This window comes from Aedes aegypti, chromosome 3 (assembly GCF_002204515.2).
Source record: "Aedes aegypti strain LVP_AGWG chromosome 3, AaegL5.0 Primary Assembly, whole genome shotgun sequence".
Classification (NCBI taxonomy): domain Eukaryota; kingdom Metazoa; phylum Arthropoda; class Insecta; order Diptera; family Culicidae; genus Aedes; species Aedes aegypti.
Window position 1 is genome coordinate 296,800,925 of NC_035109.1, and position 14,096 is coordinate 296,815,020.

General features: G+C 37.2%; 1 protein-coding gene across 2 annotated transcripts in view; it reads left to right on the forward strand.

Moving 5' to 3' along the window:
- Positions 1–3,138: 3,138 nt before the first annotated feature.
- The window catches only part of LOC5578236 (apolipoprotein D), a 146,722-nt gene continuing 135,764 nt past the window's right edge, over positions 3,139–14,096 (forward strand). For both annotated transcript variants that reach the window (XR_002502535.1, XM_021854302.1), the window contains exon 1: positions 3,139–3,259. Coding sequence is in view for 1 of the 2 variants with exons in the window: in XM_021854302.1 (XP_021709994.1) it covers positions 3,146–3,259 (114 nt within the window). In the remaining variant the exon portion in view is untranslated. The remainder of the gene's footprint in view (positions 3,260–14,096) is intronic.

Here is a 14,096-nt window from a genome sequence, read left to right on the forward strand (position 1 = left end):
GATCACCACAATCATTTTACAGATAAGATTTTGGCCATTCAAAGCACAGTAAACCATAAATATTTATTTCAGTTTGCAAAACTTTTGCAGCATAACTCCCCTTTTAATCCCCAAATGATGCGGCCAAAAATGAAAAAAATGTAGGGAGTCGATGCCGGTTATGGACCCTTTGCGTATTATGGACCCCAACATAAAAACATAAAATTAACACTGAAAGCAACCTTATTCCTTTGAAAATCCACCGGGAGAACTTCGATCGCATTGTTAGTCAGCAGTTTCAGGCAAAATATTTGGTTTGAGACGCATAAATATAGATATTTGAACAGTTTTGTAAATGAAACCACACAAGAGGGTCCATAGTACGCATTTCCAGGTGGGTTCATAATAGGCTCGTCGGTAGCGAGCCGGATTACATGGGAATCAAATGGAGAGTCCATAATACGCAACGTCAAATTTGTAAACAATTCTATTATGGACCCCGGGAGGGTCCATAATAGGCTTTCGGACAACAGTTTTTCAAATGCATATTTCGCTGGAAAAATCGAATGATTTTGTATGTTTCATAGACATACAATGAAGTAAAGACATTGAATTTGTTGTTATACTCCACCAAAACGTATATGCGTCAGAGATATCATTGCGTAAAAGCTTCTAGAATGAATTTTAGCTACTAAGGGGTCCATTACTAGCATTGAAACCCTACCTTGGCTAAAATTGGTCTCAGTTGATAACTGCGGAAGTGTTTATAAGCTGAGAGGAAGTTGGGATGTAATGCAATAAAGAAGAAGAAGCAGAAGGATGAGAAAAAACAGTTGAAAAAGAAGTTGTTTCTTGTTTAATATTTCTTAAATTAAACAATGATCAGTTTGTCCCACTTCCTTGTAGTTTAGTAGTTATTTTTACAAATATGACGCACCTTATGATACAAAGGACATTAATGTGATTATCGTTTTGTAATTTTCTATTATATTTATTAAAATTCTAACCAAGAAAACTAGAACTATTAATGATTTATTACAAAATCATATTGATTGATAGGAGTATACAATCAACTTTAATTACGAACCTATAAGAATGAACAATCTAAATGCTCCTCTCAGCTCCTAAACATCAATAATGACGAAAATGTGTATTATGCTGACAAAACTGCAATTTTCTTTTCAAATTTGTAAAATATTGTGTCTAAGAATTGTCATGGTTCCGTTTTTGTCAACTGAAAATTGCCGATCGTGTTGATAAAAACGGAACATACTTGTATCTCGAAAAGGCATTTGAAAATCCCAAAAAATATTATCACTTTTGGCCAGGAATTTGCTTCAGTTACTCCTCTGTGCGATCGAACAGCGCAGCAAACCACAACGCCGTCGCCGGCAGCTTACGCTTGAAACTTGAAACTGTAATTCAATTTAAGTTTTACGCCGCACTCGATAGGATCGTTCGGTTGGTCGGTCGGTCAAACTCGTCGTCGTACCTTCTAGCGAAGAACTCTCAGATCAGCAGTTTCGCAATCAGTGTCATTCTGTTTTGTGAGTGAAAAGTTGCTACTGCTTGCAGTGTTAGAAAAGCCCCCTCCGGAAATTGTGTCAAATTTGTGGAAAACTTTTACCGCCAGTGCATCGCCGAAGAATCGTTCTGTGAAGGACACTCGAAACAGTGTGGGTTCATTGTTTTGTATAGTTCAGTGAGGAAGTGCAATTGCTGGTGTGGATTGCCAAAGATGGCAAAGTTTCTTGCAATGTGGGCGATTTGTGCAATCGTTTGTGGGTTGATCACACTCGGCAGTGGACACACGTACAAAACCGGAGAATGCCCTACCGTGGAACCGATGAGTGGCTTCAACATGCAGCAGGTAAGGAAGTCAGTGTTTGGTCTAGCGCCAAACGGTTTCTTCGGTTAACCCATAAATACCCAGTACTTAACTGGTCCCAAAATGCTGCCTTGAGGGACACCAGCTCTTACAGGAAGTCTAAAAGACCTAGACTGCCGTGAATCGCAAGTCAGTCCCATCTGTAAAAAGTAGGCATTGAGAAAATGGGCTGTGAAGTTTTCAAACTCGTTTTCCATACGAATACTCAAAAAATTACATTGTATAATGTTTCAATCTTAATGAAACTTTCACAACTTGCTTTTCACTACGATATCTTTCCGAGAAAAATATAAAGATGATCAAAACATATTACATTTTTGTGTTTTACGGTGCGAAAATCTGTGGTGGGACTGAAATGTGGTTACTTGTCATTATGGGACAATTTGACTTGCTGTTTTTTCTTGTTTCCGAACTAATCATATTATTTCATTAGTGCATCTGAAAGAACATTGGAAAAGATGTTGAAAACTGAACTCAACTTAATTTTGACGAAAATGCAGATAGGACTGACTTGCGATTCACGGCAGTGGAGTTCTGATAATTAACCTAAAGTGTACGATTTGACTGATAACTTTGGATAATCCTTACAATGATGTTGGAAAGTTAATGTTTTTTATTTGATTTTACAATCAAGCCTGTCGAATGGGTTTTCTATGTTTAGAAAAGCAAGGGCAGTAGAATACTATTTTGCTATTAAGATGTCCAACAAACGTGTATGAATTTTTAAACTGTATTAATACTTCTTGATGTTTCTCGTCGTCCTGGGTATTCACGGGTTAATTTAATTATACGATGGTGAGGTAACGATTGAGCCCCGATGCGAGGGGCGATTGACCAGTGACCATTACGGTGTTCTTGAAACAATCAAACGTTGACGATTTACACCTTGAACACGACTGTATTGGCGCCCCATTGCGTGTTGCTCCAGCAGCTAGGTTTAGCGAAAGCGAGTTTTCTCCTACACCAGCAGGGGTCGTTCGGTGCAATCTGATTCGATTTAATTCACTGCCGCATTAGCGCACAAGCACTGATTGTGTTGATCCGGCCTGATGAGTACAGTGCCCTTTGACCATCAGTGAAGTAGCTGCGCTACCGTTACTCGTTTGTTTTGTTGATTAAGTGTGCTTACTTTAATCAAGCTTACGTCACTATTTTGAACACGTTATTGTTTGCGGATGTTAAAGTTTGAGCTCGAAAAACATAAGCGGGTCGTCATTGGGTTACAGTGGCCTCACAGTTATGGATCAACATTGGATCGAAAACAGAACGTTTCTTGCAATGTGGGCGATTTGTGCAATCGTTTGTGGGTTGATCACACTCGGCAGTGGACACACGTACAAAACCGGAGAATGCCCTACCGTGGAACCGATGAGTGGCTTCAACATGCAGCAGGTAAGGAAGTCAGTGTTTGGTCTAGCGCCAAACGGTTTCTTCGGTTAACCCATAAATACCCAGTACTTAACTGGTCCCAAAATGCTGCCTTGAGGGACACCAGCTCTTACAGGAAGTCTAAAAGACCTAGACTGCCGTGAATCGCAAGTCAGTCCCATCTGTAAAAAGTAGGCATTGAGAAAATGGGCTGTGAAGTTTTCAAACTCGTTTTCCATACGAATACTCAAAAAATTACATTGTATAATGTTTCAATCTTAATGAAACTTTCACAACTTGCTTTTCACTACGATATCTTTCCGAGAAAAATATAAAGATGATCAAAACATATTACATTTTTGTGTTTTACGGTGCGAAAATCTGTGGTGGGACTGAAATGTGGTTACTTGTCATTATGGGACAATTTGACTTGCTGTTTTTTCTTGTTTCCGAACTAATCATATTATTTCATTAGTGCATCTGAAAGAACATTGGAAAAGATGTTGAAAACTGAACTCAACTTAATTTTGACGAAAATGCAGATAGGACTGACTTGCGATTCACGGCAGTGGAGTTCTGATAATTAACCTAAAGTGTACGATTTGACTGATAACTTTGGATAATCCTTACAATGATGTTGGAAAGTTAATGTTTTTTATTTGATTTTACAATCAAGCCTGTCGAATGGGTTTTCTATGTTTAGAAAAGCAAGGGCAGTAGAATACTATTTTGCTATTAAGATGTCCAACAAACGTGTATGAATTTTTAAACTGTATTAATACTTCTTGATGTTTCTCGTCGTCCTGGGTATTCACGGGTTAATTTAATTATACGATGGTGAGGTAACGATTGAGCCCCGATGCGAGGGGCGATTGACCAGTGACCATTACGGTGTTCTTGAAACAATCAAACGTTGACGATTTACACCTTGAACACGACTGTATTGGCGCCCCATTGCGTGTTGCTCCAGCAGCTAGGTTTAGCGAAAGCGAGTTTTCTCCTACACCAGCAGGGGTCGTTCGGTGCAATCTGATTCGATTTAATTCACTGCCGCATTAGCGCACAAGCACTGATTGTGTTGATCCGGCCTGATGAGTACAGTGCCCTTTGACCATCAGTGAAGTAGCTGCGCTACCGTTACTCGTTTGTTTTGTTGATTAAGTGTGCTTACTTTAATCAAGCTTACGTCACTATTTTGAACACGTTATTGTTTGCGGATGTTAAAGTTTGAGCTCGAAAAACATAAGCGGGTCGTCATTGGGTTACAGTGGCCTCACAGTTATGGATCAACATTGGATCGAAAACAGAACAAATCAGTATTCATCGATTTCTGTTCATCATCGCTCTCTTTGCGTTATTGCAGAAAACTAATTCTCTTTTCGTAACATATTTTCGTGCTGTAGGATGAATAATCACTATATCTTGCTTGAATTACTACAGATTTATTCAATATAGCGAGCTTTTTAGCGAAACAGAGCATCGATGAAGAAAAATCGAACAGAGTAGAAATAGATTTGCAAATATGTCAAACCTATTTAGCAAATAAAAGCCATAAAAGCAATACCGTAATATGGGGTCAAATTGATCACTGGAGCGACTTTTTTCAGGTCAGAACCAAAAAGTAATTGCTTTCAAGGACGTTGAATATTCGGTAGCATCAAAGACATTCTGTTTGATAATGATTTAAGCTATTTAGTTTCCTTCTAGTTATTTCTCTTAAAAATATTCACTCATTTTGAAAGAATACTAAAAATGTAGTGTAAACTAAAGTGTGAACTACTCTACTAGTTTTTTAAATCGTACAGCATTAGAATCTGCGTTTCCAGTATAAAATCTCAGATTCTTAAAAAATGTTCTTATCTTTGTGCTTCTAAAATTGTTTTTGCAATTGTCTGAAAATTCAAGAGTTGTAAGCATTATGAATATTTTTGAAGATTCCGAGAACCCCAATTTAGTAGATGTTTTTTTTTTTTCATTGTGTTATTATACGGTGATCAATTTTCAAACTATTATTACAAATGCCAAAAATTATGTTATAAAAAATAAGTTGCACTGCCTGGTTAAAATCAACAAAGAACTGATGACTTGATGACGACACTTACCGAGTTTTCTACGGTTTTTTGGAATGCCGTTTATTGATTTCCAACGTCAAGCCTTTACAATTCGTCATAATCGATTAGCGATACAAAATGTATCATTCAGATTTATCCAACTTATTTATTCCAGTGACCCTGGCATCACTCCTGCCAATACACACCGGTGTAGATTTAAATTGGCATTTGTACTACTCCTCCTTCTTGGTTTACAACATTGCATGCAAGTTCTTGGCGAGTAACACTCTTAACAATAGATTGACATTTGTCATACGAATTGTTATTGATGTGATCGCAGTGACTCCGCGGCGATCGCAATCACCTAGCGCGCGATAAATTAATTGTAACTAGTTAATAACTTCACCAAGCGACTATTCTCGACTGAAATTTTTGATTCAGCAGCACTGGTCGTCTTTTGTCAGGCTGCATCGTGAAAATTTACAACATTCTATTGAATTTTATGTATTGATGCAAATAGAAAATCGACGAAAAAAAAACGATGTCCGTAGATACGCTTGTATTTATGATACTCAATGCGTGAAATGACAATATTTTTCTATACACCGGGGTACATGAAATTTCCGAAATCGATTTTTTTATGATTCTAAGAGCATGAAATGTCGAGTTATTTGGAAACAATTTTTTTTTTTGAAAAAATCGACCTTTTGGGACTTAGTATATTTTTGAGTTGGGGGAGTGAATTGAATTTGAAATAATATGTGATATTTCATTAGGGTGGTTCATTTACTTTCCATTAAGGTGGTCCTTTTTGTTAAAAAAAAAAATAGAATTTTAATTGAATTTTGAAGACAATAGTATTGGCACATAATCGTAAGCCATTTTCTACATTTAATATGTGGTATTTTATTAGGGTGGTTCACTTACTTTCCATTATTTTCTATAAGGGTGGGCCTTTCTGTCGAAAAATCATAATTTGAATGGGATATTAAAAACAATAGTATTTTATCGTAGGGCATTTCCTTCATTCAGAGGCGTCGAGTCCGCATGTGCAACATGTGCACTGCACATGGTGGCATCTCGTTCATCCTGACCGCCAACAATATGTATAACTTATCAATGACAATTTAATAATTCATTCACCTAACAAAATATAGCCCTTTACAAGTATGACTATTATCAATAGTTTGCTAAATAATTTACATTCATCGAAATAGTTGTTAAAATTTGGCTTTGCAAATTAAATGAAATAAGCATTTCATGCGACGCACGATCTGAGAACTATTCTTTTGCTCCCGCACAGCTCTCCTGAAATTCCCCTGGAATTTCTCCTGAAATTCCCTTGGAATTTACCCTAGAATTTCTCCTGAAATTTCCCGTGGAATTTCTCCTGGAATTTCTCCTGAATTCCCCTGGAATTTCTCCTGAAATTCCTCTGGAATTTCTTCTGAAATTCCCTTGGAATTTCTTCTGAAATTCCCCTGGAATTTCTTCTGAAATTCCCCTTTAATTTCTCCTGAAATTCCCCTGGAATTTCTCCTGAAATTCCCCTGGAATTTCTCCTGAAATTCCCCTGGAATTTCTCCTGAAATTCCCCTGGAATTTCTCCTGAAATTCCCCTGGAATTTCTCCTGAAATTCCCCTGGAATTTCTCCTGAAATTCCCCTGGAATTTCTCCTGAAATTCCCCTGGAATTTCTCCTGAAATTCCCCTGGAATTTCTCCTGAAATTCCCCTGGAATTTCTCCTGAAATTCCCCTGGAATTTCTCCTGAAATTCCCCTGGAATTTCTCCTGAAATTCCCCTGAAATTTCTCCTAAAATTCCCCTGGAATAAACCTAAAATTCCCCTGAAATTTCTCCTAAAATTCCCCTGGAATTTCTCCTGAAATTCCCCTGGAATTTCTCCTGAAATTCCCCTGGAATTTCTCCTGAAATTCCCCTGGAATTTCTCCTGAAATTCCCCTGGAATTTCTTCTGAAATTCCCCTGGAATTTCTCCTGAAATTCCCCTGGAATTTCTCCTGAAATTCCCCTGGAATTTCTTCTGAAATTCCCCTGGAATTTCTTCTGAAATTCCCCTGGAATTTCTTCTGAAATTCCCCTGGAATTTCTTCTGAAATTCCCCTGGAATTTCTTCTGAAATTCCCCTGGATTTTTTCCTGAAATTCCCCTGGAATTTCTCCTGAAATTCTCCTGGAATTTCTCCTGAAATTCCCCTGGAATTTCTTCTGAAATTCCCCTGGAATTTTTCCTGAAATTCCCCTGGAATTTCTCCTGAAATTCCCCTGGAATTTCTCCTGAAATTCCCCTGGAATTTCTCCTGAAATTCCCCTGGAATTTCTCCTGAAATTCCCCTGGAATTTCTCCTGAAATTCCCCTGGAATTTCTCCTGAAATTCCCCTGGAATTTCTCCTGAAATTCCCCTGGAATTTCTCCTGAAATTCCCCTGGAATTCCCTCTGAAATTCCCCTGGAATTTCTTCTGAATTTCCCCTGGAATTTCTCCTGAAATTCCCCTGAAATGTCTCCTGAAATTCCTCTGGAATTTCTCCTGAAATTCCCCTGAAATGTCTCCTGAAATTCCTCTGGAATTTCTCCTGAAATTCCCCTGGAATTTCTCCTGAAATTCCCCTGGAATTTCTCCTGAAATTCCCCTGGAATTTCTCCTGAAATTCCCCTGGAATTTCTCCTGAAATTCCCCTGGAATTTCTCCTGAAATTCCCCTGGAATTTCTCCTGAAATTCTCCTGGAATTGCTCCTGAAATTCCCCTGGAATTTCTCCTGAAATTCCCCTGGAATTTCTCCTGAAATTCCCCTGGAATTTCTCCTGAAATTCCCCTGGAATTTCTCCTGAAATTCCCCTGGAATTTCTCCTGAAATTCCCCTGGAATTTCTCCTGAAATTCCCCTGGAATTTTTCCTGAAATTCCCCTGGAATTTTTCCTGAAATTCCCCTGGAATTTTTCCTGAAATTCCCCTGGAATTTCTCCTGAAATTCCCCTGGAATTTCTCCTGAGATTCCCCTGGAATTTCTCCTGAAATTCCCCTGGTATTTCTCCTGAAATTTCTCCTGAAATTCCCCTGGAATTTCTCCTGAAATTCCCGTTGAATTTCTCCTGAAATTCCCCTGGAATTTCTCCTGAAATTCTCCTGGAATTGCTCCTGAAATTCCCCTGGAATTTCTCCTGAAATTCCCCTGGAATTTCTCCTGAAATTCCCCTGGAATTTCTCCTGAAATTCCCCTGGAATTTCCCCTGAAATTCCCCTGGAATTTCCCCTGAAATTCCCCTGGAATTTCCCCTGAAATTCCCCTGGAATTTCTCCTGAATTTCCCCTGGAATTTCTCCTGAAATTCCCCTGGAAATTCTTCTGAAATTCCCCTGGAATTTCTCCTGAAATTCCCCTGGAATTTCCCCTGAAATTTCCCTGGAATTTCTTTTGAAATTTCCCTGGAATTTCTCCTGAAATTCCCGTGGAATTTCTCCTGAAATTCCCCTGGAATTTCTCCTGAAATTCCCCTGGAATTTCTCCTGAAATTCCCCTGGAATTTCTCCTGAAATTCCCCTGGAATTTCCCCTGAAATTTCCCTGGAATTTCTTTTGAAATTTCCCTGGAATTTCTCCTGAAATTCCCGTGGAATTTCTCCTGAAATTCCCCTGGAATTTCTCCTGAAATTCCCCTGGAATTTCTCCTGAAATTCCCCTGGAATTTCTCCTGAAATTCCCCTGGAATTTCTCCTGAAATTCCCCTGGAATTTCTCCTGAAATTCCCCTGGAATTTCTCCTGAAATTCCCCTGGAATTACTCCTGAAATTCCCCTGGAATTTCTCCTGAGATTCCCCTGGAATTTCTCCTGAAATTCCCCTGGAATTTCTCCTGAAATTCCCCTGGAATTTCTCCTGAAATTTCCCTGGAATTTCTCCTGAAATTCTCTTAAAATTTCTCCTGAAATTTCCTTTGAATTTCTCCTGAAATTCCCTTTGAATTTCTCCTGAAATTCCCTTGAAATTTCTTCTGAAATTCCCTTGGAATTTCTCCTGGGACTCCAAGGGACTCAAAATCACTACCAATCAATGTTTTCTTTTGCTGTAGACTTGCTTCTTTCTGCTCACTAGTTGGCGGATTATTCTCTTCTGTTGCCTGTAGATTAGCTTCCCCCTCAAAATCACTACATGAGATAGTTTCCGTTGGACCAGTCTCAGTTGTTGTTGGAAGAGTGGATTGTTCTCGTTGTTCTTGTAAATACTGAGATTCTTTTTTCTCCTCTTTAGTTTTTGGTTTATAGTTCTTCGCGATGTCGAAAAGGTTCCGCAATGAATGAGAGAATTCATTTCTGAGCAATTCTCGCTGAAACCAGGCCGCCATCGGCACCCATCGTTAGAATTCCAATTTTATGTCACTGATCACTAGTTTTCGATAAAACTTAAGGGTGGTCATTCTCTATACGATGCCACTAAGTTTGCTATGTGTTTCAATGGAAGTATGATACAAATCACGTCAAGAAATACTCAAGATTTATCAAAAAAATGGGATTTTTCGTAAACTGTTTACCTAGCTGACGTACGAGGGGTCCACCAATTTGAGAAAACAGAAAGGACCACCCTTAAGTTTTATCGAAAACTAGCGATCAGTGACATAAAATTGGAATTCTAACGATGGGTGCCGATGGCGGCCTGGTTTCAGCGAGAATTGCTCTTCTCTTTTCAGTTTCTTAGTATGTGCTTTTGCAAGCTTTTCCAAGTTTCGTAGTATCACAATATTTTTTGTTCCACTGTCACGTCGTCGATCAAATGGTTCAAATGTTTTTTGTTCCATGATGCATTCAAAGCTTGTGTTGTTAACTGGGCGCTAGCTCTAGGCTTTTTCTTCTCTGCTCGCAAATGAAACATGAATTTCCGGAATACGAACGTTTTATTTTAACTATTCAAAAGAAAACCTTAATGAAAATATCTTAACGAAGAGCTGCATGCCAATAAAGAATCATGATTCAAAACTTTGTTTGTAAAGTTGATTTGTTAGATCTGTTGAGAATATTTATTTTTAATTTACAAATTAAATGATCACCCTTATGCAAAACTGAGGACAATAGCCCTAATGAAATATCACATATTATATGTTAACAGTGGCCTACGATGACATAGGAGATGTTTAATTACTCTTGTATATACTATTCCATTCAAATTCTTTTTAAAGGACCACCGTAATGGAATATAAGTGAGCCTTCCCAATGAAATATCACGAATCTAATGAAGGAAATGGCCTACGATGATGAAAGAGGTGATAAAATACTATTTTTAATATCTCTCTCAAATTTTGATTTTTCGACAGAAAGGCCCACCCTTATGGAAAATAAGTGAACCGCCCTAATAAAATACCACATATTAAATGTAGAAAATGGCTTACGATAATGTGAGAGATGTTCCAATACTATTGTCTTCAATATTCGATTAACATTCTATTTTTTTTTTTAACAAAAAGGACCACCCTAATGGAAAGTAAATGAACCACCCTAATGAAATATCACATAAAATATGCTTTCAGTGGCCAACAATCATATAGGATATGTTTCAATACTATTACATTGAATATCTCAGCAATTGAATTCAAATCGTTCATTTCAAATTCAATTCACTCCCCCAACTCAGTCCCAAAAGGTCGATTTTTTCAAAAAAAAATTTTTCCAAATAACACCAGATCTCGACGTTTCATGTTTTTCTAAGACATCTGGCATCAAAAAAAAAATTTCGATTTCGGAAATTTCATGTACCCATGGGAGATTTTTCATGGGTCAAAAAAGCCAAACTTTGACCGCTTTGGGGGTCCACTTAATGAAGTCCGATTGAACTCAAATTTTGCATGGGGACTTTTTTCGAGGAGACAAAACTTTTGAGCACTACCATTTTTTGAAATTCGATGGCCAAATTTTTCCCATACATTCCATTGGCACCCTACTTGACATGAACATAGGTGTGACGGCGAACAACCCTAGCCTTGGCCAGACTTCCCTGTTGTGCTTTTTGTACCTGACTTCAATCCCGTTATGTCAGTTCGACAGTTCGAAAAACAGTGATTGAGCTGAGTCATAAGCAGAGAAGAAGAAATTTAATGATCTGGCTTATTGGAATTCTTTATAATATTGAAATTTAAGCCAACGAAATTAAATTTGCGCAACATTAGTAGTTGTAGCGGACAGAGAGCCTTTCCCGAGATAATAGTAAGAGTTGTGGAACTAAAAAAGGAAATTATTTCTACTAATTAACATTTACAATGTTTACATTCACACAGTACTGATTGATTCTATCGATACAAACATTCAAACTTAGCTAACGGCTTACAAATAAAAATAAAGCTAAGCTACAAAAGTGAGTAAATGTAAATAATAGTTCATAGTTAAAATTGTTAAAAATGACATGAAATTATAGCCTACTGCTGGAAGATTAACCCTTAAAGTAAATGCTAGGATAGGAATCCGTGAATGAGCAAAACCTTAAAATTTGCAAGTAATCTATAATATCTATGAACGCATATGTAATCTAACAACAAAATATATTCCAGTTAAAGTTGCCTTGATACTGCAGTTCTGTGGTCCCGCAACTTAAAAGTTCAGTCCGAACACATACGAGTCAACTAATTTCTATTCAGAGAGTAGTTCAGCAACCATTATTTATGTTCATTGCTTTTCTCTTAAAAGTATCTCAACAAAAACATTTTTATTTATGATTTTTCCTATGAAATTCGTATTATTCCGGTTTTTATTTATTGATTTATCTTCACTTCGTAAACCTTTCGAAACGGTCTTGAACAAACGTTCAGTTTTGTCGTCATGAGTGGGAAATGTGCGCCTTTAATCTTCAAGGTTTATAAGAAATAATGACAATTTTTTTTCTAACATATTTTTTCTTCCTTATAAAAAGCTTCATGTGATTGAAATGAATAGTATGTTATCATTTGATTATGTTGCATGTTCATGTGAGGTGAGTGACGGAATAAGGGATTAATCGTATTCGGTTCGCATTGTGCGAAAAGATATTCGTGTTCAGTAAAGGATGGATTACCAACTGGTGAGCTCGTTTTATGCCTATGATAACATAATTTTATCGTGGAAACGCTATGCTTATGTAATTTATAAACATTCTATGGATTATTCGTCACAACAAGTGTCGGCATAATTCCTGATTCCTGTTTGATATCATTTTTAATACACGGTACTGAAATAAAGTACGCATTGCCTGTTTTTCATACAAAGGTCTGGATCTCGGCTTTAAGTAATTGGCTTGACTAGTAATTTTACCTGCAGCTCATGAATAACATGAACTTTATCCACTTTAAAAACACTATATTCTAAACATAATTTTTTAAGTTAATTATAATTACCGTAAGGACGCCATTCACCGCTCATTTCACAGCATTCAAACATGTAAAATTGTGTCAAAAATCGGCTGTTTGGTATTTTTCACAACTTTTTGCACTAGACACAAGATTGAACATTTGCTTTTGTAGGAAAAAAAAATGATATGTGAAAAATTTATAATAGTACCGAATGACATGTATGCCAATGACACAGGTTTAGGGCGCCATTCACCGCTCATCCGAAATATGAGGCCCTATATACAGCACTAGTTGGAATTAGTTTACTTTCATTAGCTGGTTGTGTTCTTTGTACTATAGTACGTCAACATATCGAACCGTGGCAGCTAAGAAGCATTTTTCGATCAACTATAATAAAATCATTGTTAAACTCATATTTGCCGCCTTGAACAGCCAAACATTATTTTTTTTTTATAAATTATCTATAATATAAAATCATATGAATTTCATTCAGATACAATCCATTTTGGTATACTTATACAAGGGGGATGTCCTTCTTAAGAACTGTAAGACCAACTAACCACATGTACTTCACACTTTATTTCAAATTAATTGATTCACCAATTTCGAAATTGTGGCCATTCGAAAATTCAAGGTTCATCCTGGAATTTTGAGAGTTGATGGAGAAAACGTCAATGCAAAAATCCTGCTGTTCTTTTTGGAGAAGTTAACTAAGAATTGAGTCAAGAATCTACCTAGTATTTTTTTCAATAACACGGCAAGGAACTTCCATAAAGGATTTTGATTAAAATTCAACCATTCATGCAGAGAAACTAAGATAAACCTTCTAAGGTTTTCGTCATTAAATTAAAGTAAATTAATTAAACACAACAATAAGCCGCATTCGTGAACGGTTCAAAATAAGGTAAAGAACTTTGGCACTTCCTGGATCCACTTTGACGGGGGAATTTTTTTCTCGGCTAAATTGTCTGAAAGTTTGTTATAAGAAGCGCTTAAAAACAACGCAAATTGTGACCAAATATGGGCTCACAAGTTCTAAAAAAAACCCTTCCGAAGTGAATCAGGAGTGCAAAGAAAAAAATACTTCACATGGAAACATTCCGGATCCCGCCAATAAATCATCAAAAAAATCCCCGGAGTAAACAAACAGTTTCAGTTTAAAAATACTTCACAAATCAAAAATTTTCAAGTCGGTAATAATGTTCTCTTGAAATCAAGTTGGATCAAAGATTCCACGCATTTATTCATCAATTAGGAGAGACAACAGTTGCTCTCAATGGTTTTTTCGGATCCCCTGAGATCTCTTCACGGCCCACTAGGGTTCCTCGGACAATCGGTTGGGAAACTCTGGTCTATTCTAGGTTATTCTATGCCATGGCAATGAAACTTTGTGTGATTGAAATGTTTATTTTTGTATGAAATTTCTTTAACTACACATTGTGACAAAATCATCACACCAAAAGATGGTAAAAATCAGCCCAGAA